This window comes from Oncorhynchus mykiss, chromosome 22 (assembly GCF_057628025.1).
Source record: "Oncorhynchus mykiss isolate SJ-2025 chromosome 22, ASM5762802v1, whole genome shotgun sequence".
In the NCBI taxonomy this organism is placed as follows: domain Eukaryota; kingdom Metazoa; phylum Chordata; class Actinopteri; order Salmoniformes; family Salmonidae; genus Oncorhynchus; species Oncorhynchus mykiss.
The window spans coordinates 32,229,336-32,255,513 of NC_143043.1; the positions used below are offsets into that span (position 1 = coordinate 32,229,336).

At 41.4% G+C, this 26,178-nt stretch overlaps 2 protein-coding genes and 1 pseudogene across 2 annotated transcripts in view; all 3 read left to right on the plus strand.

Moving 5' to 3' along the window:
• Window positions 1-67: 67 nt before the first annotated feature.
• Window positions 68-1,592, plus strand: LOC118936403 (E3 ubiquitin-protein ligase TRIM45-like; annotated as a pseudogene).
• Window positions 1,593-2,994: 1,402 nt separating this feature from the next.
• On the plus strand, window positions 2,995-9,552 carry LOC110502079 (E3 ubiquitin-protein ligase TRIM45-like). Its single transcript, XM_036959007.2, has 4 exons — window positions 2,995-3,042; window positions 3,861-3,988; window positions 6,864-7,180; window positions 9,113-9,552. The coding sequence occupies exons 1-4, from the start codon at window positions 3,016-3,018 to the stop codon at window positions 9,283-9,285; spliced, it is 645 nt and encodes a 214-aa protein (XP_036814902.1). The 5' UTR covers window positions 2,995-3,015; the 3' UTR covers window positions 9,286-9,552.
• A 4,339-nt stretch (window positions 9,553-13,891) lies between these two features.
• LOC110501661 (mannosyl-oligosaccharide 1,2-alpha-mannosidase IB) overlaps window positions 13,892-26,178 on the plus strand; it is a 121,511-nt gene continuing 109,224 nt past the window's right edge. The window contains exons 1-3 of the mRNA XM_036959012.2: window positions 13,892-14,485; window positions 14,808-14,864; window positions 15,467-15,928. Coding sequence (XP_036814907.1) covers window positions 15,615-15,928 — 314 coding nt within the window. The 5' untranslated portion in view covers window positions 13,892-14,485; window positions 14,808-14,864; window positions 15,467-15,614. The remainder of the gene's footprint in view (window positions 14,486-14,807; window positions 14,865-15,466; window positions 15,929-26,178) is intronic.

Consider the following 26,178-nt stretch of genomic DNA (forward strand, 5'->3'; position numbering starts at 1 on the left):
GCCTAGCTCAGTGCTTTCTGTGGTGGTGGGGCAAGCCGGCTTTTTTTCGAATAGGCTTGGTCGATTTCGGACACCGGTAAATTCTTCAACAAAAACCTGTAACAAAGTGTTTTGAAAACAACGAGACAAGACTATAAAAAGACCATGTCACCTACAGACAAAAAGTTGGAGAAGGACCATGTGGATTCCCCGCCAACCCCGACCACAAACTTGAGCTCTAACAACGGAGATAAGGGGGGCGTCGTGGTCAATGCGAGGGCAGCGTGCAGCGTTTGTAGACGTTGATATCGTGAGCCTAAAATTCTGCCGTGTTTACACACTTTTTGCGCAGGCTGCGTTCGTCAACTGGAACCGTTTTCAGTGTTGCCTGGTGTACACAATGGCAAAGCGGTACATCTGGAAGGCGAGTCGCCCTCCTCTGCCGTCACGGGTTTCTGTCCCGAGTGTGACTCTGAGGTGGACATCCCGTTGTCCGGGGTAGAATGGCTGACCACTGACCACTTAGCCCTGGATGAAGTGTTTCTGGAGACGCTGATGAGCGAAAACTCTGTGGTATGCGACCTGTGCAGCGACTGGGACACAGAGAAACATTGTGAGGTTTGCTGTGTCAACCTTTGAGTTCTGTTGTCAAGCACAAAGGTGAGTGCAGGAATTTGTAGGCCAAACTCATGAGTCATGACCAATGTTCCAATTTGTTGCAAGTTAACTAGTAAAAAGGGCTTTAATGGGGTTCGTTTTAGCTTTGAAATTATTATAACATGGTAATTACATAGGCATGTAATTACTGTGTGGTTTATTGTGATCTACCATATGAGTTCACCATATCCATCTTCCTATCCTCCCCAGGAGACAGAAGAGGACGTCGACTCACACCGTCGAATGTCTGGAGGACCTGAAGACCCAGGATCGTCTCTCTCGGCCCGTCCTGTGTTCCCTCCACCCCGGTCAGGAGCTGCGTCTCTTCTGTGAGATCTGCGACCTGTCCATCTGCCTGGAGTGTGCCGCCACCTTCCACCGTGACCACTACGGCCTCCCGACACGTGACGTCATCGACCGCCATGGGGACTGTATCCGGGAGCTGGTTACCGGAGGAGTCGCTGCGGAAGGTGGACCTATCCCAGGAGGTCTTGCAGGCCAGGATGGATGCGACGGCGGATGAGGTGCGTTCCTTTGCGAGGGGCTACGCTAGTGCTGTGGAGTCACACTGCCTGTCACTGCTACGGCGTTTAGTGGAGCTGCGTCTGCAGTGCAGGAACCAGCTCCACCTACAAAGGGCTCAGCTACAGCAGGCCCTGTCAGACGCCCGTGGGGGGATGGCATTCACAGAGCGGTTGCTGATGTGCGGGTCGGACTCAGAGATCCTGAGCGCCAAGGGCGTGACCCTCCACAGGCTGGGCGGCCTGGTGGAGACAGACTATGACCCCCACCCAGCAACCATCGCCCCCGATAACGGTAGCAGTATCTGCTTCCTGCCACGTGAGAGTGCAGGGAAGGTGGGGGGGTACCCGGTGGTGGGGGTGATCCACGCAAAGACACTGGAGCTCAGCAGGTGTACCATCGAGGGGGAAGGTGAGACCCAGACCAAGGCCTGAAACAACCCTTAGCCCCGCCTCCTACACCCTATTTCCCTTAGCCCCTACTTCCGAGACAGTTCCACTGTCCCACTTTTAACAGCCATGAAGTTATATCTTTAACTATAGTCAATTTTCTCTTCATACTATCCTCTCTGCTTTTTTTCCACAGACCTACGTGCACACACACACACACACACACACACACACACACACACACACACACACACACACACACACACACACACACACACACACACACACACACACACACACACACACACACACACTCAAACAGCGCCCTGAGGCAATAGTATGTAGGGAATAACTACCTGGTGACATTCCTTGTCTCTATGGAAACATTTAAAGTGGCAGGCATTTCCTTTGTCAGATGACAGGTATTTGAGACTCACACACCACTCTGTAGCAGCATGCCCACTGTGATAGTGCAAACAGCTATTCTCTGCTGTGACTAACGGTTGCCTGTTGAGCTGTGCTGGGGATGAAGGGCTATAGCAAATAGAGGCTTCTGAGAAACCATCTCTCTGTGTCAAAGTAAACTGACCTTCGTCGTATTCATGTAATGTTAATCCATAATGCAGGTGTGTGTGTTTTGTCTTTCTGCCTGTCACAGAGCTTGAAGACTGTTTGTTATAAGGTTGGAGAAAGAACCTGCAGCCCAGGTCACTGTTTCTTTACTTTCCAAGTTCTTGTGCCTGAGAGTAAGGCTGTTTTAGGATTAGTGCCCATGTTTAACGTTTATATGGAAAGCTGAAAATTACACAAGGCTTTAGTATCGACACATCAGAAAATCCAGGGTTAAGCCATTCCTATCAAACATATTTGTAAATGTGTGCCTTTGTTCATGTCTGTGAAAACTACACAGGCTCTGAGATAAGAGATTTAAGTCAGCGGTTTGGCCCACTCTAGTAGGCCTATAGGACAGGTGAAGCAGTAAACTGTGTTAAGAGCAACAGCTGCTGGTGCAGTGTGACAGCCACGGTGCACGGCTTTCACTGGAGCACACACGGCCAGTGTCTCTAGAGACCATAGACTAGACTGTGGGTATACAGTGCCTTGCAGAAGTATTCACCCCCTTGGCATTTTTCCTATTTTGTTGCATTACAAACTGTAATTTAAATAGATTTTTATTTGGATTTTATGCAATGGACATACACCAAATATTCCAAATTGTTGAAGTGAAATTATAAAAATAACTTGTTTCAAAAAATGAATAAATGGAAAAGTGGTGCGTGTATTTGTATTCACCCCCTTTGCTATGAATTCCCTAAATAAGATCTGGTGCAACCAATTACCTTCAGAAGTCACATAATTAGTTAAATAAAGTCCACCTGTGTGCAATCTAAGTGTCACATGATCTCAGTATATTTACACCTGTTCTGAAAGGCCCCAGAGTCTGCAACACCACTAAGCAAGCGGCACCATGAAGACCAAGGAGCTCTCCAAACAGGTCAGGAACAAAGTTGTGGAGAAGTACAGATCAAGGTTGTGGAGAAGTACAGATCAAGGTTGGGTTATAAAAAAATATTATAAACTTTGAACATCCCACGAAGCACCATTAAATCCATCATAAAAAAATTGAAATAATGTGGCACCACAACAAACCTGCCAAGAGAGGGCCGCCCACCAAAACTCACAGACCAGGTAAGGAGGGCATTAATCAGAGAAGCAACAAAGAGACCAAAGATAACCCTACAAAGCTCCACAGCGGAGATTGGAGTATCTGTCCATAGGACCACTTTAAGCTGCACACCCCACAGAGCTGCGCTTTACAGAAGAGTGACCAGAAAAAAGCCATTGCTTAAAGAAAAAAATAAGCAAACCCATTTGGTGTTCACCGAAAGGCACGTGGGAGACTCCCCAAACATATGGGAGAAGGTACTCTGGTTAGATGAGACTAGTTATGCACGCTCAAGTTTTCATTTTTTTGTCTTATTTTTTGTTTGTTTCACAATAAAAAAATATTTTGCATCTTCAAGGTGATTGGCATGTTGTGTAAATCAAATGATACAACCCCCCCCCCCCCAAAAAAATATATTTTAATTCCAGGTTGTAAGGCAACAAAATAGGAAAAATGCCAAGGGGGGTGAATACTTTCACAAGCCACTGTATGTGCTTATATACTGTACCTTCCACTAAAGTGTTCCCCTAAATGGTCTTTCACACCATGTATCCAGGGGCAAACAACTTGTGTAAGCGCTCAGAGGAGAATGTGTGTGTGTGTGTGTGTGTGTGAGAGAGAGAGACTGACCTCTAACCTGTCCCCAGGTCTGCAACACGGCAGGGAGGGCCAGAGAGTGGAGTTTACCCTGGTGTGTAGAGACTGCTGGAGAGCAGATGGGTCGAGGAGGAGAGGCTGTCCTGGTCAGTATGGTCCACAAGGAGAAGAAAGACAGGTGAGGAACCATCTGATCTGCAGCATGCACATCTACCTATTTGTCTGAAGTACTGGGTGTGCAGGGTTTTATTCCAGTAGGTGCTATTTAGTCACGATCATGATGTGCTAAAAAATAGAATCAAAATCATGTTGCTAGATCAAATCGCAGAGTTGACAAGGTAAAAATCTGTCGTTCTGCCCCTGAACAAGGCAGTTAACCCACTGTTCCTAGGCCCTCATTGTAAATATGAATTTGTTCATAACTGACTTGCCTGGTTAGCAGTAGTTATATTACAGTGAGCCATGTCAATAATACAGTATATATAAATACAGTGTGTATAAACAGTGTAACTAAAATGTAATGTACAGATAAATTAGAATGAGCTGTGAGAAAACAGTACAGTGCCTTCAGAAAGTACTCGGACTCCTTAACTTTTTCCACATTTTGTTGTCTTACTTAAAATATATTCAATTTAGATTTTTTCGTCACTGGCCAACACACAGTTGTTTTAGAAATTTTTAGAAATTAATTCAACTTAAAAGCTGAAATGGCTTGAATCAATAAGTATTCAAGCCTAAATAAGTTCAGGAGGAAAAATGTGATTAACAAGTCACATAATAAGTTGCATGGGCTCACTCTGATATACCCCGGCTTTCAGCCAATCAGCATTCAGGGTTCAAACCAACCAGTTTATAATATGATTTCTGAATATCTACCTCATCTCTGTACCCCACACATACAATTGTCTGTAAGGTCCCTCAGTCGAGCAGTGACTTTAAAACATTAAAACACAGATTCAACCACAAAGACCAGGGAAGTTTTCTATTGGTAGATGGGAAACAAAACAAAAAAGAAGACATTGAATATCCCTTTGAGCAAGGTGAAGGTATTAATTACACTTTGGATGGTGTATCAATACATCCAGTCACTACAAAGATTTTTGTTTGATTTATTTAACCTTTATTTAACTAGGCAAGTCAGTTAATAACAAATTCTTATTTACAACGACGGCCTACCAAAAGGCAAAAGGCCTCCTGCAGGGATGGGGCCTGGGATTAAAATGTTTGAATAAATCGAATATAAATATAGGACAAAACACACATCACGACAAGAGAGACAACACAACACTACAAGATACAGATGTCCTTCCTAACTCAGTTGCCGGAGAGGAAGGAAACCGCTCTGGGATTTCACCATGAGGTGACTTTAAAACAGTTAGAGTTTAATGGCTATGATAGGAGAAAACTGAGGATGGATCAATAGCATTTTAGTTACACAACAATACTATCCGAAATGACAGAGTGAAAAGAAGGAAGCCTGTATAGAATAAAAATATTCCAAAATTTGCATCCTGTTTGCAGTAAGAATCTTAAGTAATACTGCAAACAATTTGGCAAAGCAATGAACTGTATGTCCTGAATACAAAGTGTTATGTTTGGGGCAAATCCAAAACAACACATTACTGAGTACCGTTCTCCATATTTTCAAGCACAGTGGTGGCTGCATCAAATTATGGGTATGCTTGTAATAGTTAAGGACTAGGAGGTTTTTCAGGACAAAAAGGAAACGTAATGTTGCTAAGCACAGGCCAAATTGGGAGATGAATTCACCTTTCAGCAGGACAATAACCTAAATACAAGGCCTAATCTACACTGGAGTTGTTTACCAAGAAGGCAGTTAATGTTCCTGAGTGGCCGAGTAACAGTATTGACTTAAATCTACATGAAAATCTATGGCAAGACCTGAAATGGTTGCCTAGCAATGATCAACAACCAATTTGACAGAGCTTGAAGAATGTTTTAAATAATAATGGACAACTGTTGCATAATCCAGGTGTGGAAAGCTCTTAGAGACTTACCCAGAAAGACACACCTTTAATTGCTGCCAACGCTGCTTCTACAAAGTATTGACTCAAAGGTGGGAATACTTATGAAGACAGTGAATGTTCTGTATTTAATTTACAATTAATTTGCCTCAATTTCTAAAAACATGATATCACTTTGTCATTATGGGGTATTGTATGTAGATGGGGGGAATATTTAATCCATTTTGAATTCAGGCTGTAACACAACAAAATGTGGAATAAGTCAAGGGGTATGAATACTTTCTGAAGGCACTGTATTTGAATACAAAGTGTGAAAAATTGTATAAAAGAAACAGGACGTGCCCAGTGTTTAATGTCTTTATACACACTGAGTGTACAAAACATTAGGAACACCTGATCTTTCCATGACATAGACTGACCAGGTGAATCCAGTTGAAAGTTATGATCACTTATTGATGTCACTTTTTAAACCCACCTCAATCAGTATAGATGAAGGGGATGAGACAGGTTAAAGAAGGATTTTTAAGCCTTGAGACAATTTAGACATGGATTGTATGTGTGTGCTATTCAGGGGGTGAATGGGCAAGAAAAAAGATTGAAGTGTCTTTGAACAGGGTATGTATGGTAGTAGGTGCCAGGCGCACCGGTTTGTGTCAAGAACTGCAACGCTGTTTGTCTTTTCACGCTTAACCAGTTTCCCATGTGTATCAAGAATGGTCCATCACCCAATGGACATTTAGCCAACTTGACACAACCGTGGGAAGGATTGGAGTCAACATGGGCCAGCATCCCTGTGGAAGCTTTCGACACCGATGTAGTGTCCGTGCCCCGATGAATTGAGGCTGTTCTGAGGGCAAAAAGGGGTTGTGCTTTGTAGTCTCTGTGTACATGGGACAGCAGCGTTGGCTGTGAGTGTGTGTTTGTGAGTATGGGTGTATACATGTGTGTGAATGTACATGTGAGTAAAGGAGTCATACAAGGTTTGAACGTTTTACTGTTCCTTATAATTACATCATAATACATGATATCTGTTGGTGTTAAGAAAAGGGTTACTTGTGTTCTCTGCAGCAGATTGGAGGTGGCGGTGGTGGATAACAGTGATGGCTCCTATTCCATCTCCTACACCCCTGTAGAGCCAGGGTCCTACTCTGTGTGGGACCAACCCCGGGTCAGGGGTCAGCATGGCCCTGTATTTGTATTCAATTATTCTTACTCTCATTTCTGTCATTCATTTCTTTTCACTTCCTTTCTAAGCCACGTTTCCCATTTTGTCCTAAATGTGAAGAGAAAGGTCCAGCGGCACTGTGGAACGTTCCACTGTTGTTCTTTCTGTTCCAGTGGGGGTTCTAAGGAGGCACGCTGTGGTTGTACCGGCACCATGCCAGGTAGGTACAGCAGACTACAGAGTATTTGGCTAGGTATGTTTGAAATGGGAAATATTATATACACTTATCTGTGGATCTCAATGGCGAGGCCACATCTAGTACTGGTGTAGGGACAATGCTAGGTATGTCCTCTATGGGAAGTGTGCCAAGTGGGTGCAGCAGAGTAAAGGCTACTACAGGAGCAGAATGCTAGGTACAGCTGAAGTTGGAAGTTTACATACACCTTAGCCAAATACATTTGAACTCAGTTTTACACAATTCCTGACATTTAATCCTAGTAAAAATTCCCTGTTTTAGGTCAGTTAGAATCACCACTTTATTTTAAGAATGTGAAATGTCAGAATAATAGGAGAGATAATTATTTATTTAGCTTTTATTTCTTTCATCACATTCCCAGTGGGTCAGAAGTTTACATGCACTCAATTAGTATTTGGTAGCATTGCCTATAATTTGTTTAACTTGGGTCAAATGTTTCGGGTAGCCTTCCACAAGCTTCCCACAATAAGTTGGGTGAATTTCCTCCTGACAGATCTGGTGTAACTGAATCAGGTTTGTAGGCCTCCTTGCTCGCACACGCTTTTTCAGTTCTGCCCACACATTTTCTATAGGATTGAGGTCAGGGCTTTGTGGTGGCTACTCCAATACCTTGACTTTGTTGTCCTTTAGCCATTTTGCCACAACTTTGGAAGTATGCTTGGGGTCATTGTCCATTTAGAAGACCCATTTGCGACCAAGCTTTAACTTCCTGGCTGATGTCTTGAGATGTTGCTTCAATATATCCAAAACATTTTCCACCCTCATGATGCCATCTATTTTGTAAAATGCACCAGTCCCTCCTGCAGCAAAGCACCCCCACAACATGATGCTGCCAACCCCGTGCTTCACGTTTGGGATGGTGTTCTTCGGCTTGCAAGCGTTCCCCTTTTTCCACCAAACATAACGATGGTCATTATGACCAAACAGTTCTATTTTTGTTTCATCAGACCAGAGGACATTTTTTTTGCACCTGCTTCCCCCAGTATCTTCACAAGGTCCTTTGCTGTTGTTCTGCACTTTTCGCACCAAAGTACGTTCATCTTTAGGAGACAGAACGTGTCTCTTTCCTGAGCGGTATGACGGCTACATGGTTCCATGGTGTTTATACTTCCGCACTATTGTTTGTACAGATGAACGTGGTACCTTCAGGCGTTTGGAAATTGCTCCCAAGGATGAACCAGACTTGTGGAGGTCTACATTTTTTTTAATGAGGTCCTGGCTGATTTCTTTTGATTTTCCCATGATGTCAAGCAAAGAGGCACTGAGTTTGAAGGTAGGCCTTGAAATACATCCCCAGGTACACATCCAATTGACTCAAATGATGTCAATTAGAAGCTTCTAAAGCTATGACATAATTTTCTGGAATTTTCCAAGCTGTTTAAAGGCACAGTCAACTTAGTGTATGTAAACTTCTGACCCACTTGAATTGTGACACGGTGTTAAATAAGTTAAATAATGTCTCTGTAAACAACTGTTGTAAAAATGACTTGTGTCATGCACAAAGTAGATGTCCTAACCGACTTGCCAAAACTATAGTTTGTTAACAAGACATTTGTGGAGTGGTTGAAAAACAAGTTTTAATGACTCCAACCTAAGTGTATGTAAACTTCTGACTTCCACTCTATGTGCAGAATTGGATATGTGCTTTGTCTGGTGCGCTCAGTGGACAAGGCACATCAGGTAACAGGAACTCTTTTTGGCTCTGTGAAGACATGAGTCTGTGTCTGTCAGTCGAGAAGTGTGTGTTCGCTGTCCACCATGACATTAAGCACCAGACAGATTTACTAAGTATTTGCACAACTGCCACGATAGCTTTGCTTTTAATCTCTTACTCCTTTCTGAAAATATCAGATACAAAACTATGAATATTAACACTCTTGCCTTATGTGTGCGCAGGAGGGTTCCGGGGCTGTGGTCATGGCCATAAGGGTCTCCCCGGTAAGCCCCACTGGTTGTGCTGTGGCAGTGTGGTGGAGGCATCCGATTGCCTGCCCCAGAGCGTGATAACGGCAGTGGGGGGGACAGGGTCAGGCTCGCCTCGGGACCATATGAGGACAGTGCAGCTCTGAGGGACAGGACCAGGACACCCCTAACACCACCCCTAACAGCACCTACAAATCAACCATTTCAGATGATTAACGAAATAGTGGAAAAGAAGTGGTACAGTTGGGGATAAAAGTGAGAAGAATGAATGTAATTGAAAGACCATTCTCTTTCATCTTAAAAAAATCACTTGATGATGTGTTGGTACAATATTAGCAACAGTTATATCATTTCCATCCTGAATACAAAGCATAACATTCATAATAAATGTAGTCATGGTTTAGAATAATAGGCTGAAAGTTTGTCACTGCAGTTCTGTTCTCCACCACTTGATGTCAGTAGTGTGCTATTCACTCTAACTTCAGCCCATCATACCATTTTAATGGAAATATTCCATTACACATGAGCGCCTTAAAGAATACTTATTAGTGGGGACAGTGCCAAATCAAGCGTGATACCTATCTAATTACGCTGTATTGGAAATGAGTAAGAATGTAATCACCTTTATCATGTTTAGTTGTACAGTTGTTGATGTTGCCTACGTGGAAGCTGTACCACTACATGTTGGTTGAAAAGCTGTTGTACTACTGGTATCATTGTGTTAGACTTAACAAACAAACACACTCTCACCCTCCCTGAGGTAGCTGACCCTCCTCCCTGTACAGTTGTTTGGTGGGAGCAGGGAGGTGTAAAGATCTTTAGAAATGATGATGTTGAGGGGGTGGATGACTCAAATACTAACCTCTGTTACCTGATCTCGAGAACACAAGTGTTGAAATCACATTACAATTACACATTACAACACATTAAACCATTGTCTGCGGAGTGGATCCGGGAGAGAAGAGGTTTATGTCCCACATAAACGCTTTAAACCCATGATTGGAAACTGAGACAACGTGTCTTGTAAGCTTAAAAACCTCTTCTAATACAACATAACAGAAAAATGTGATTGACAATAATATGTCTCACACTCCCTCATTCCGCTCCTTTGTCTTCCTTGTATTTTTATTCCTTCTCTCACAAAGAATCTACCTGGTTCATTCACGGACTCTCCCCCTTTCTGTTGGTGTGCTGAGCTGTGACCATCACTCATCGATCCTTTGCATATTTGTGTGTGTGAGGTGACAACTCCATCTTTATCCTTCCTGTAAAGAGCTTGCCACGACATATCGCCACGACAACCCTGTGAATGACGTCATACTCTGATAGGCTCTTCATCTCAGGGCTCCAAGAGATGAACCACAAGTTCTTCATCATTGCAAATGTTGAAATAGGGGTAATTTAAAAGTACATGAACCCAGAGCGGTTTATAATTATAAATGTACGGTGATGGAATTAGAGTAGAGTCTATCCATGATGAATTTTGAATAATTTATTTAAAATTGTTTATATTAGTTCAACCTCTATTACGCATGCACATTTCAGAACATATTAGTAAATCCCCTTTGGACAAGATGGATACGGCACACAGGCCAGATAGTGCGCTGAGCAGGAAGAATCAACTGCATTGTAGCTAATGTTCCATGATGCAATGAGTGGAGTCAGAGATCATTTTCTTTGTGTGTGTGTGTGTGTGACATAAATAAAGACTCTGACAACAGGTCACTCTGAACACAGTGTAACCTGATTTCAGAAAAGGGCCAGAGCCATATCATCACACTAATGTACTTACATAGCTCTAAATTGACCCCACATCACACAGGAGAGTGGAGTGCCCCATGGCAATCTCCAGGCAATAATGTGAACCTGGCCATACAAGACTGAATCTACAGACACCTGGGCCTAAAAAAGCCAGAAATAAACTGGTAGCCAGAGTACCTGAATACTAGACAGTTTAATTATCCCCACAAACACTGCTCTGACTGACTGAGTCTCCATCAGATCATCTGATTCCAAACACCACCACTCCAGTCCTGTTTGTAGAGCTCTCTTTATCTAGTACACCTGCCCGTCATGTCACATCACCTGGGATTCGTCATCTATGTTCTTGGCACCGTAGGATTGCACAGAGACGCCCCATTGCCTGGAACATCAGATATGGAGTAACCCTCACCAACCCCCTCCCCATGTTATCATCACTGGAACATACATTTGACAGATACCCTCTATGACATAGCATGGGAGCCTATCCTCTTGCCCCGGCATAGATCCCCAAGGTGGTATGATGGTACTCTACTTTATTGACTGGATTTAAACCATCGTAATTTGCCACCCTGTTCACACGGCGCTCCAAAGCCAGATGCTGTTTCATTATGTTATGTTTACCTGCTGGAGTATGCCTTTTAATTTGCTGCACCAGGGCCTCGTTGTTCTAAACCTTCATCTCCCTCACCGTCTCTTTCTTCCACTTGTCCTTTCTTTGTGTCTTTTCCTTCACCACTCTTTTTTTCTCTCTAGAAGTGTTTGTAATGAACACTTTGTCTTTGCTGCATTGTTTTGTTGGGCTTGAAGTTCACCATGAGTCCTCTCCAGGCCAATGATCCGTACCCCTCTGACATTGATAACAAGAGGTGCAGCGAAGCAAACGGCCCCCCTCCCTCTGGAACCTGATATGGCTTTAAAAGTGTCAGCCTTTTGTGTCAGCTCAGCATTTTTGTTTTGGTGTCTTTTTAGGCATAGAGCCAGCCACTCAAATGTACCGTTTGCGAGTGTGCGTGACACATGATGCATCTCCAAAGAAGACTCTACAGTGATTACGGCACACTCTGTGCCACAGCACCACACTACTAATTCACTCAGTAAGGGGTGTCACATAAATCAGCCCAGTGGCCCTGTGGTGCGGAGTGGGGCCTGAGCTAATGGCAACTCAAGGACCCACTGACTGACTTGGGCTCTGTCCCCCCACTCAGCAGGACGTGACTGCGTTTCAAGATGGATTTACTTTATAATGTGTCAAAAAATCTTCACTCCAGCCCCCCTCTGACATACTATAAAACAGGCAGACAAGACAACACAACCATTATCACAACTTATACACTATGTTTAAAGTCAAAGACTGAAGCAATATTTTCAGACTTGGTGTAAAAGTGGGCAGAAAACACATTTTGTCGGGGTCAAAAGCAGCACTCTGATTTATAAGCTGACAGACTGAAGATAATTGACTGTGCGCTGTTGCCCAATGGTAGGCAACAAGAGAGTGCATTTGCTAAGTGTATTTTATAGGATCTAGGATCATGTGCCACTAAATGTCTTTCTACACAATTACAATGTCGTTTTCGACACTTAAAAAAACATCTACTTTCCCATAATTCCCTTGCCCTTAACTGAAGGCCTTGCAAATAGTCTCCCTAGGCAGATGGGTTGTCTCCCACAATGTTAACAATGTTGCCCTAGGGCCCTAGGTCTGGAATTTCCAGGACTAGGCCAATGGTTCCCAACCTTTTTAGGTTACTGTACCACCAACTCAATTTCTCTGCCCTGAGTACCCCTGAACTATTGAAGCTCATTCTTGCCATCATTTTAATTTTAATACTGAGTAAAAAATGTTTGATATTAAGTCAACCTTTCGAGATGGTAGAACATACATATAGGATATGTTTCATAATCTGAAGCATTGTGTGGCAATTTCCATCTATCCACGTTGCAGAGATCAGGAAAGCAGTGCTGCCGACATTTGCCCCAACACTTTTGATTCAGTTTGCTAAAAAATATTGACACAAAAGGGTTGAAAACTCATGCACAATTAATCCGATCTTCAGTTTGATCAGCTGCAGATAGCCTAGAGAAGCCTATGTGCTCTGATCCCCTCTGGCCATTGGAAACGAAGTGGTAACATCATGTATTCATAGGCTAAACTATATATTTATACCCTAAATTAGGGCTATTTATTTGTGTGAAGAGAAAATGTGATCAAATTTGGTTTAAATTCAAACTTTGGTTGGCTAAACTACCTAGATTTATCAATCCAAAATTATTTACTGGAATGAATCAATCAACAGAAAAGTCATGACATACTGTGTGAGTAACTTTTAAATTACAGATGCAAAGGCCTACATGATGCAACCCTGCATAAAGCAAGCTCAGCCCTGTTAGTTATATTGTCCAATCTCAGTTGTTGACTAGTTTTTTATAAAACCATGACCAGATTAGAAAAAATCTGGTCCCATCATAGCCCATATAAAACTGTTTTACAGCTGATTTATTTATATGTGGTGCCACCTCTGAAAGCACCACGCAATATTACAAATGAAGAAACATTTCATATAAGTATGTTCTACTATCTTGAAATGTTGATATTGTATCAAAAATGTTATTTATTTTTCATGGAGTGAATGAATTTCCATCCCGAACCCTCATGTTCATTTGACCAGTAAACCAATGGTCTCATGAGCCTCATACTCCCCGTGGATAGGCCAAGTAGATCTCTGGTTGGGAAACACTGAACTGGGCTACCTTGCAAAGCACTAATTGCTAGATCCATATTCAGCCATTGTGCATTGTAGTCTTTCACATGCAATACAAATATATTTTTAATACAAGGACTAGCTACAAAGTACAGTCAGTGCTAAATCACACAGACATACACGTTGCAAAACTGACTTGCCTATTTAAATAAAGTTTAAATAAATACAAATAAAACACGTTGCAAAAATACTTTTGTAATTGATAGACGCTCCCTAAATGTACCAGGCTGGGTAGTCGATGTTCGAGATTGTGGGAGGAGCCGTGGTTCGTTGTAGAGTTGCAGCAGTATCAACATCCCTTGACAGAGGCTAGCTATTTAGAGAGCTGTAGAGCTATCAAGAATGAAATGAGCAAAGGGAAAGCAAAACTACAAAATGAAATCATAGATAGCGAGTTACCCGAATACATTTCTGAACACGGCTATTTGGAAACGGTGGACTAGGATGCATGTCTGTCACCGATTTACTCAAAGGCATTATTGAGGTGATGCAGCAGCGGCGAAATATCGTAACGGACTGCCTCCGGAGGATAGCTAGCCAGCTTGCTAACAGTAGCTAGCTAGCCAGATGCCTTTACAGAAAAAGGCGCAGTCTTTAGCAGGCCAACTCTTTTCCTAACCTCAACATATCCGAGAAACGTAGCTAGCTAATATTACAATACAATATTGCGGGTGCACATATATGTGTTTAATCGGCTAGCTAAGTTAATGTTATTGCTTTTCTCCATTAGTAATTTAACTAGCTAGATGGCTAGCCAAGCCTGTCAATTCAGTGGATGAATTTGGTATTCTGTGGAGACGCTGCGCGATAGACGCAGGCCCGGGTGAGGAAGCTGATAAAATACAGGATATTGGGAATATTCATACAAATTAGCAAGACAAGACCGATTTTTAACCACATAATTTAACAGGAACATAAGTAGCTAGCTAGTTGTCATTTGAACACTTATTTTGCTACTATTGAAATGGTCAAGGGAGAATGTATCTCTGTATTAGAACCTTGTCGAGGATGCGACAATATCTGATTAAAATGTTTCACTATTTGAAAGCCTAATAACTGTCCTGTTAAATTAACTTACAATATGTGTTAGTTGGGCATTAACAAAACATTTCGAGTTGGTTTTGATTCTGTCGTTGCTTATCCAGCTCATAGTGTTCGGATCACAACCAAAGAACATGGATCAGAATGACAGAATTTGCACGGTAAGATTTGTTTCCTCTACAATTATGCTTATTAAATATTTTTAAGTGTGACTTTGCTTACAATTACACTATTATATTAGGTACTGCAATGGAAATATGTACCGCATTAGATATCATTGATAAGTGGAGGTGATGTGCATTGATGTTGTGATGGTATCACGCGCTCACGCAGGTGATTTTGCCATCATCTAGCTACGTATCACTATTTGATGTAACCTTTAGCCTGCCTACCTGAAAGTATCTTTCCCTTTTCAAACCGGGTTGACATAAAGGTCTGCCGACTCTCCTTGGAAACGTTTCCATTTGCTTTATAATTGCGTTCAATGAATACAGTACATTCTGTATGGGCAGTTAATCCTTATGGACTAACATATTGTGTTTATTCAAAATACAGTTACTCCCAAAGTCAGATGTGCAGGTTCCTAGGTCTTTTGTAAGGTTAATGATTTGGTGTTACTGACTTAAAAGCCTCATTGTTATATTTTGTGATGATTATTCTGACTGTAAAGACAGGTATTGTTCAGGCTAATGAACCAAAGTGTGTATGGTATGTACCAATTATATACCTGCTCTGTCCTCATAACTCTCTCCTTCAATTTCAGAATAAAAAACATAAATTCAATCGTGACCAGTCACTTCACTGAGGGATCTCAACACTTGATTTCTGGACACGTACTCGCCCCCGGAATGAGATAATACAGCATAAGATAATACAGTTTGTCCACCCTGAGTTCATTTCCACAGTCCAACATGACCACACCAGCTCTACTGCCACTGTCGGGCCGCAGGATACCCACCCTGTCACCCGGCGCTGCCTCTTTCCCACACCACAGGGCCACTCTGAGGCTCTCAGAGAAGTTTATCCTCCTCCTCATCCTCAGTGCCTTCATCACTTTATGCTTTGGGGCTTTCTTCTTCCTCCCGGACAACTCAAAACACAAGCGCTTTGACCTGGGCTTGGAAGATGTGCTGATTCCGCATATCGAGGCACCCAAGGGGGCTAAGCATCCTAGTGGACAGGTGGTCATACATGGACAGGGGGGCCATGATGAACACAGACACAGGTAAGAGATGCTGAGGAATGCGCAGCTATCTAGTGTTGTTGCCTCTGCTTTAAACATGTCAGTATGAATTGAAATGCACTACAAAGTGCAAAAGTGTAATCTCCAAAGTTATGAAGAAAAATGGAAGACTTGCAACCTTTTTTCTTTGCTCCTCTATATGAAGAACTCAACAGCTTATTGGGCCCTCAGTAGGATTTACAGTACCTTGCAAAAGTATTTTGATTTCTTCACAAGTGAGATTAAAATGGATTTATGTAATGACTTTATAAAAGTTATTACATTTTTATTAATCTTTAAAACTTTGACATTACATAATATTTAGTGCAGATTTTTGACAATGACAAATCAATTTTAATTTCACTTTGTAGCACAATAAAATGTGCCAAGGGGTTTGAATACTTTTGCAAGGCACTGTATGTAATAGATCTGTTTCGTGCTCTGCATGGGTAACGCTGCTTCGAGGGTGGCTGTTGTCGTTGTGAGTGAGGAGAGGGACGGAAGCTATACTGTTACTGGCAATACTAAAGTTCCTATAAGAACATCCAATAGTCAAAGGTTAATGAAAGACAAATGGTATAGAGGGAAATAGTCCAATAATTCCTATAATAACTACAAACTAAAACTTCTTACCTGGGAATATTGAAGACTCATGTTAAAAGGAACCACCAGCTTTCATATCTTCTCATGTTCTGAGCAAGGAACTTAAATGTTAGCTTTCTTACATGGTGCACATTGCACTTTTACTTTCTTCTCCAACAATTTGTTTTTGCATTATTTAGACCAAATTGAACATGTTTCATTATTTATTTGAGGCTGAATTTATTTTATTGATGTATTATATTAAGTTAAAATAAGTGTTCATTCAGTATTGTTGTAATTGTCCTTATTACAAATAAATAAAACAAATCGTCCGATTAATCGGCATCGGCTTTTTTGGTCCTCCAATAATCGGTATCAGCTTTTTTAGTCCTCCAATAATCGGTATCGGCATTGAAAAATCATCATCGGTCGACCTCTAGTCCACAGGTCTTATTCAAGAGCAACCTGAGCACTGTGTCACATGACTATATAGCCAGGTAGGAAACAACTAGCGGTGAGGGAGGGTCACAGAAACCAACACAGTAAGAGCTTCCTCTAGCCTTAATGCATCTGGGTTACTCTTAAAATCTCACACCTAGCCTTTGGTTAATGGCTATGTGTGCAGGATGTATATCACTGACATTGGCCTCTACTGACTGTGCTCAACTCATTTAACTGTTGAATGAAGACACACACCCTTGTAGTCCCAGCTCAGCGTGAAGAGCAGTGGTGGTGTTCATTATTTTTTCACAAGTAAAAATAAAGAAATATCAGAACGAGCAATATCAAGAGTCCGGAATTTAAACATGTGTGTGTGTAATGGCTTCACACAGAATGAAAGTAGGGCACTACTAGCATTTTAGGATTTTAGTAACTAGCTTGCTCCTTATATAATGCCTTTAACCTACTTTAATGCTTTGATTTACCTGTAAATTGTTATCACAAAAAGCAGAGTCCGTGTTTACTTCCTGTCTGTGAGAGAGGTGGGTAAAGCGGATTTGTCCGAACAGGTGCGGACATTTGTGGAAACAGTCGTTAGTTGTAGAGTAGCAAATGTTAAAGCTTTTTCTCTGCCTCTCACTCAGCAGGGACCTCGGTGTTGCCACCCTTTGGCACATTTTAATTTGTCAGAAAATTTGCCATAGCTTATTTATTGTGGTTTGATGTCTGGGAAGAGACGAGGCCAAGATCATAAGTGGTACACGACATGTCAATGTGAACAACACTGCAGTATTTATTATTTTGTATTTCTGAAATAAACAAAATTCAGTCTGACTGTAGATGGGTGAATTTGCATTGCAAGAAGGTGTCGGTTTGAGGAGATGGGATATAGTTTATCTACATGAAGAGTTTTGAAAGGCCACTGCATTTAACCTCCTATAACAATTCATTAGTTTGTTTAGTGTTTGTCACTCACAGCTCATGGAAATGTTTTTGACTTTGCATTTTAAGCAGCTGACTTAGCCATTGAAAAAAACATCATTGCATGTTAGTGAGGGTCATTTCCATGTAAAAGGACCCATGAGCACCAATGTGAAGTTCATAGACGCATGTCAAATGAAAGCAGATTTTTTATTTATTTGACCTATACACAATACCTCATAATGACAAAGTGAAAACATGTTTTCAGAAATTGTTACAAAGTTATTGAAAATTAAATACAGAAATCTCTTTTTACATAAATTTGACACCAAGTCAATACATGTTAGAATCATCTTTGGCAGCGATTACGGTTGTGAGTTTCTCTGGGTAAGTCAAGCTCTTTGCACACCTGGATTGTGCATTATTCTTTTTAAAATTCTTCAAGCTCTGTCAAGTTGGTTGCTGTCCTTTGCTCATTGCTAGAAAGCCAATTTCAAGTCTTGACATAGATTTTCCAGCAGATTTAAGTCAAAACTGTAACTAGGACACTCAGGAACATTCAATGTCTTGGTAAGCAACTCCAGTGTATAGTTGGCCTTGTGTTTTAGCTTATTGCCCTGATGAAAGGTGAATTTGTCTCCCAGTGTCTGTTGGAAAGCAGACTGAACCAGGTTGTCCTGTAGTATTTTGCTTGTGCTTAGCTCTATTCTGTTTTATTTGTATCCTGAAAAACTCCCCAGTCCATAACGATTACAAGCATACCCTTCACATGATGCACTATGCTTGAAAATATGAAGCGTGGTACTCAGTGTGGTGTGGATTTGCCCCAAACATAATGCATGTTTTGGAATATTTGTATTCTCTACAGGCTTCCTTCTTTTCACGCTGTCATTTAGTTTAGTATTTTGGAGTAACTACAATGTAATTGATCCATCCTCAGTTTTCTTCTATCACAGCCATTCAACTGTGCAGGCCAGTGACACAAAATCTCAATTGAATCCATTTTAAATGCAGGTTGAAACACAATACATTTGACCGGCCATTCTTAATTTGCCTTTAGTGGAATTAAATTGGTGCTTGTGTATTTTCGTTAGTCTTCATGTATTTTATTTATCCCACGCACACAGCATACAGAGTCTTGTTTGAGGAACGGAATTACCTATCACATGTCAGACAGCACAAGAGCAGCGCCTAAAAATCACAACTGCTGTTACTGGAGTGAAATGTGCTTTTAAAAGCCCAGTCATTGCACAACAAATAACAATTATGAATGCAATCGTGTGATAACTGTTTTGATAACCACAATTTAAAAAAAGATCTGCTATTTTTATTTCCCGAAGTCACCTCTTCACTGTTGACGTTGAGACTGGTGTTTTGCGGCTACTAATGAAGCTGCCAGTTGAGGAATTGTGAGGCGTCTGTTTCTCAAACTAGACACTCTAATGTACTTGTCCTCTTGCTCAGTTGTGCACCAGGGCCTACCACTCCTCTTTCTATTCTGGTTAGAGCCAGTTTGCGCTATTCTGTGAAGGGAGTAGTACACAGTGTTGTACGAGATCTTCAGTTTCTTGGCAATTTCTGAAGGAATAGCCTTCATTTTTCAGAACAAGAGTAGACTGATGAGTTTCAGAAGAAAAGTCTTTGGCCATTTTGAGCCTGTAATCAAACCCACAAATGCTGATGCTCCAAATACTCAACTAGTCTAAAGAAGGCCAGTTTTATTGCTTCTTTAATCTGAACAACAGTTTTCAGCTGTGCTAACATAATTGCAAAGGGGTTTTCTAATGATCAATTAGCCTTTTAAAATGATAAACTTGAATTAGCTAACACAACGTGTCATTGGAACACAGGAGTGATGGTTGCTGATAATGGGCCTCTGTACACATACAGTGGGGCAAAAAAGTATTTAGTCAACCATCAATTGTGCAAGTTCTCCCACTTAAAAAGATGAGAGAGGCCTGTAATTTTCATCATAGGTACACTTCAACTATGACAGACAAAATGAGAAAAAAAATCCAGAAAATCACATTGTAGGATTTTTTATGAATTTATTTGCAAATTATGGTGGAAAATAAGTATGTGTAGATGGTTCTCAGTGGTGATGAGAGAAGTAGAATACGTTGGTTTAAAGAGTCGTAGAATGGTCCCACATAAATTTACGACGAAAGCACACCGTCTGATTATGTTAGGTTAGTACCTTGTCACAGAAAAACACAGCCATTTTTCCAGCCAAAGAGGGGAGTCACAAAAAGCAGAAATAAAGAGAAAATGAATCACTAACCGTTTGATGATCTTCATCAGATGACACTCATAGGACTTTATGTTACACAATACATGTATGTTTTGTTCGGTAAAGTTCATATTTATATCCAAAAATCTTAGTTTACATTGGCGCGTTATGTTCAGTAATGTTTTCCTCCAAAACATCCGGTGATTTTGCAGAGAGCCACATCAATTTACAGAAATACTCATAATAAACATTGATAAAAGATACAAGTGTTATACATGGAAATTTAGATAAACTTCTCATTAATGCAACTGCTCTGTCAGATTTGAAAAAAACTTTTACGGAAAAAGCACACCATGCAATAATCTGAATACGGCGCTCAGACACAAAAACAAGCCCCCCGCCATGTTGTGGAGTCAACAGAAGTCAGAAATAGTATTATAAATATTCACTTACCTTTGATGATCTTCATCAGAATGCACTCCCAGGAATCCCAGTTCCACAATAAATGTTTGTTTTCTTCGATAAAGTCCAACATTTATGTCCAAATGCCTCCTTATTGTTCACGCCTTCAGTTCACACATGCAAATAAATGACGCCCAGGCCAGACGAAAAGTAAAAAAAAAACATTACAGTTCGTAGAAACCTGTCTAACAATGCATAGAATCAATCTTTAGGATGTTTTTAATATAAATCTTCAATAATGTTTCAACCAGAGAATTCCTTTGTCTTTAGAAATGCAATGGAATGCAGCTACCTCTCACGGGGCCTGAATGAGCTCATGGCTTTCTGGCAGACCCCTTACCTCTTATTCTCTCCTCCTTTACAGTAAAAGCCTGAAACAAGGTTCTAAAGACTATTGATATCTAGTGGAAGCCTTAGGAAGTGCAGTCGGACCAAATTTCCACTGTATCTTGGATAGGCAAAGAGTTCAAAAACTACAAACCTCAGATTTCCCACTTCCTGGTTGGATTTTCTTCTCAGGTTTTTGCCTGCCATATGAGTTCTGTTATACTCACAGACATCATTCAAACAGTTTTAGAAACGTCAGTGTTTTCTATCCAAATATATAACATGCATATCTTAGCTTCTGGGCCTGAGTAGCAGGCAGTTTACTCTGGGCACCGTATTCATCCAAGCTACTCAATACTGCCCCAGCCATAAGAAGTTAACAGCTGTGCCTTTTTAAAAGTTAATTTGTGTAATTTCTTGATGTGTCTGTTACTTGAACTCTGAAGTATTTAATAACACCCTCATATGAAGAGGAATGGAATGTGGGAGGTGAATGAATGTATTGACCGTATTGTAAAGGAGTGAGTACTTGAATCAGTTACATGCTTTTTACTCCTATTATTGTATACCCCTAAACAGTATAATTAGCTTTTCTATATATACAGTGTGCTGTGTTTTATGTATTTATTCTCATGGTTGAGTTGAAATGTTATAATCGTAATGTTATAATGGGATGAGTTGAGAAATCAAAGTAAGCCTTGCTGCCAGATCTTGTGTTGTTTAGATGTAATTTTCTCGGTACCACCTGTTTTCAGTCCGTTTGTTTTGAATCCTATCTACACATCTAGTTTTCTGGAGGGTTCAGCCAGCATTCAGCAAATGGATTTTGGGAGTGACCCACCACCTGGATTTGGTCTTTTGAAATGGTGCTGTTTACAGTAGATAAAAGTAGAGACTCGGAGCTACAAAAGGGTATATCATGCACTGTATTTGAGGAACAATGGGAAAGTAATTCTGCTTTGAATGTTGATCAGCTTGTAAACTCACTGTTTTTCTATCTAGTGAAAAGGTCTTTGTCTACACTCATGGCCAAAAGTTTTGAGAACGACACATAAATTTCCACAAAGTTAGCTGCTTTAGATATTTTTGTCAGATGCTACTATGGAATACTGAAGTATAATTACAAGCATTTAATAAGTAAAGTGTCAAAGGCTTTTATTGACAATTATATGAAGTTGATGTAAAGAGTCAATATTTGCAGTGTTGACCCTTCTTTTTCAAGACCTCTGCAATCCGCCCTGGCATGCTGTCAATTAAGTTCTGGGCCATATCCTGACTGATGGCAGCCCATTCTTGCATGATCAATGCTTGGAGTTTGTCAGAATTTGAGGGTTTTTGTTTGTCCACCCGCCTCTTGAGGATTGACCACAAGTTCTCAATGGGATTAAAGTCTGGGGAGTTTCCTGGCTATGGACCCAAAATATTGATGTTTTGTTCTCTGAGCCACTTAGTTATCACTTTTGCCTTATGGCAAGGTGCTCCATCATGATGGAAAAGGCATTGTTCGTCACCAAACTGTTCCTGGATGGTTGGGAGAAGTTGCTCTCGGAGGATGTGTTGGTTCCATTCTTTATTCATGCTGTTTTCTTAGGCAAAATTGTGAGTGAGCCCACTCCCTGGGCTGAGAAGCAACCCCACATATGAATGGTCTCAGGATGCTTTACTGTTGGCATGACACAGGACTGATGGTAGCGCTCACCTTGTTTTCTCCGGACAAGCTTTTTTCTGGATGCCCAAACAATCGGAAAGGGGATTCATCAGAGAAAATGACTTTACCCCAGTCCTCAGCAGTCCAATCCCTGTGTCTTTTGCAGAATATCAGTCTGTCCCTGATGTTTTTCCTGGAGAGAAGTGGCTTCTTTGCTGCCCTTCTTGATACCAGGCCATCCTCCAAAAGTATTTGCCTCACTGTGCGTGCAGATGCACTCACACCTGCCTGCTGCCATTCCTGAGCAAGCTCTGTACTGGTGTTGCCCCGATCCCGCAGCTGAATCTACTTTAGGAGACAGTCCTGGCGCTTGCTGGACTTTCTTGGGTGCCCTGAAGCCTTCTTCACAACAATTGAACCACTCTCCTTGAAGTTCTTGATGATCCGATAAATGGTTGATTTAGGTGTAATCTTGCTGGCAGCAATATCCTTGCCTGTGAAGCCCTTTTTGTGCAAAGCAATGATGACGGCACGTGTTTCCTTGCAGGTAACCATGGTTGACAGAAGAAGAACAATGATTCCAAGCACCCCCCTCCCTTTGAAGCTTCCACTCTGTTAATCGAACTCAATCAGCATGACAGAGTGATCTCCAGCCTTGTCCTCATCAACACTCACACCTGTGTTAACGAGAGAATCACTGACATGATATCAGCTGGTCCTTAATTACACTGATTTCAAAACTTGATCCTCCAGAATGTGGAGAGCAACACTTATGCAGCTCCACTACACAGTACATTTAAAAAAAAGTTGCGTTCGACAGGATTACCAACACAGACTGACGAGCTTCTATGGCAGACCAATCCGAACATGGCTAGTGGGAAGGTTGCTCTCTCTTTCTGTGGCTTAACCCACAAGGCTCGTAATTTAACAATTGTATTCGTATTTACAGATCTCGTACAAGTTTGTTTTTAAGGCACATGAAAGTTCACATGTTTGAGAAGGCATTTCTGCCAAAAAAAGCATTTTGATAAAATAAAAAAAATGAAAGACCTAACGGCTCTCCGGTGAAGTCGTGACTTGCAACATACACCTAGTTTCCTGAATCGGGTCCCATATATTCGTAGGTATCATTTATGTTATTGTCCATAAAATGTAGGTCAAACCATTGCACAAGAGGACACTTAATAGTTTTTTTGAACAAGGAACATCTTTGTCTTCCAAGTCAGTAAGAGATTGTACTTGGTCTCTCGAAGAAACATTTTGCCCAACCAGTGTCATCATACTTGAGCCACACTTACCAGGGTTGGGATCAATTCATAAATTGAAAAATAGCGAGTGTGCTCCTCTTCCGTAGTAGGTGCAGCAGAATCAGTCTCTGCCAGAGAGAACTCAATGCCAGAGCTGTGGTTGCACTAAGCCACAGGTAAACGTAATTACATCAACCGCCCCAGCAATGCATCGCCAATAATCAGGTTTATTGCCACGGTAACCCCTTCATCTCTTATTGCCATGCCAGGGACCTATTGAATTGCCAGGGACCTCATGATACGATATTATCACGATACTTAGGTGCCGATACGATAGGTATTGTGATTCTCATCATTCTATATGTATTGCGATTCGATACTGTGATTTTGTTGCGAATATATGTTCCAAACATATTGTTCACCATATGTCTGCTGCAGAAGGACAAGTGAGCCATGATAAAACACATTTTGATTTCAAAAGAAGATGGACAACAAGCTATGAAGGAAAAATACTGGAGTTTTGGTGCAGGTAAAGCCAACTAGCGCACAAATAATATTGCGATATTGTCAAAACAATAAAAAATGATATCCCGATATGTAACCGTATTGTCTTTTTCCCCAACACTAGTTGGCACATATACAGCAGCTGTGGCCTTGCCCTCCAATTCATCTAAATGTAGCATAGCACCTCTGGATCATAGTTCGGGCTGACACTTCAGTCTGCTAATTTATCATCATTAGTGTGATCGCAGGAATCATACCTCTGTTCCGCGCTTCATTGTCTATGTCAGACACACAGCATATGACTTGATACATCTGCAGATTTTTGGGTTTGTATTTTGAGTGGGCCGTTGCACTGAACCATTAATAAAAAGAATACACCCACATACAGTGCTTTCGGGAAGGTATTCAGACCCTTTGACTTTTTTCACATTTTGTTACGTTACAGCTTTATTCTAAAATGGATTATGTAAAAAACTCCTCAGCAATCTACACACAATACCTCATAATGACAAAGCGGAAATAGGTTTTTAGAAATGATTGCAAATGTATTAAATAAAAAATACAAGTATTCAGCCCTTTTGCTATGACAATTGAGCTCAGGTGCATCCTGTTTCCATTGATCATCCTTGATATGTTTCTACAAGTTGATGGGAGTCCACCTGTGGTCAATTCAATTGATTGGACATGATTTGAAAAATAACACTCCTGTCTATGTAAGGTCCTACAGTTGCCAGTGCATGTCAGAGCAAAAACCCAGCCATGAGGTCGAAGGAATTGTCTGTAGAGCTCCAAGACAGGACTGTGTTGAGGCACAGATCTGGAAAAGGGTAACAAAAAAATTCTGCAGCATTGAAGGTCCCCAAGAACACAGTGGCCTCCATTCTTAAATAGAAGTTTGGAACCACCAAGAATCTTCCTAGAGCTGGCCACCCAGCCAAACTAAGCAATCGGGGGAGAACCTGATGGTCACTCTGACAGAGCTCCAGAGTTCCTCTGTGAAGATGGGAGAACCTTCCTGAAGGACAACCATCTCTGCAACACTCCACCAATCAGGCCTTTATGGTAGAGTGGCCAGACGGAAGCCACTTCTCAGTACAAGGCACATGAGTCCACTTGGAGTTTGCCAAAAGGCACCTAAATACTCTGACCATGAGAAACAAGATTCTCTGGTCTGATGAAACCAAGATTGAACTCTTTAGCCTGAATGCCAAGCGTCACGTGTGGAGGAAACCTGGCACCATCCCTATGGTGAAGCATGGTGGTGGCAGCATCATGCTCTCGGGAGGTTTTTTGATGGCAGGGACTGGGAGACCAGTCAGGAATGAGGCAAAAATGAACAGAGAAAAGTACAAAGAGAGAATAGATGAAAATCTGCTCCAGAGCGTTTAGGACCTCAGACTGGGGCGAAGGTTCACCTTCCAACAGGACCACGACCCTAAGCACACAGCCAAGACAACACAGGAGTGGCTTCGGGACAAGTCTCTGAATGTCATTGAGTGGCCCATCCAACCTGACAGAGCTCTAGTGGATCTGCAGAGAAGAATTGGAGAAACTCCCCAAATACAGGGGTGCCAAGCTTGTAGCGTCATACCCAAGAAGACTATGCTGTATTCACTGCCAAAGGTGCTTCAACAAAGTACTGTGTAAAGGGTTGGAATACTTATGTAATGTGACATTTCATTTTTTATTTATTTTATATAAAATCAGCAAACATTTCTAAAAACCTATTTTTGCATTGTCATTACTGGGTATTGTGTGTAGATGAGGGGGGAAAAAACCAATTTTGGATAAGGCTAACATAACAAAATGTGTAAAAAGTCGAGGGGTCTGAATACTTTCTGAAGGCACTGTAGACACACTAATACACGTGTGTGCACATACACACACAACT

Coding starts and splice junctions, on each gene's coding strand:
- LOC110502079 (XM_036959007.2), top strand. CDS start 3,016: ATGAAGACCAAGGAGCTCTCCAAACAG. Junction 3,989..6,863: donor CACAAGGAGAAGAAAGACAG/GTGAGGAACCAT, acceptor TGTTCTCTGCAG/CAGATTGGAGGTGGCGGTGG. Junction 7,181..9,112: donor TTGTACCGGCACCATGCCAG/GTAGGTACAGCA, acceptor ATGTGTGCGCAG/GAGGGTTCCGGGGCTGTGGT.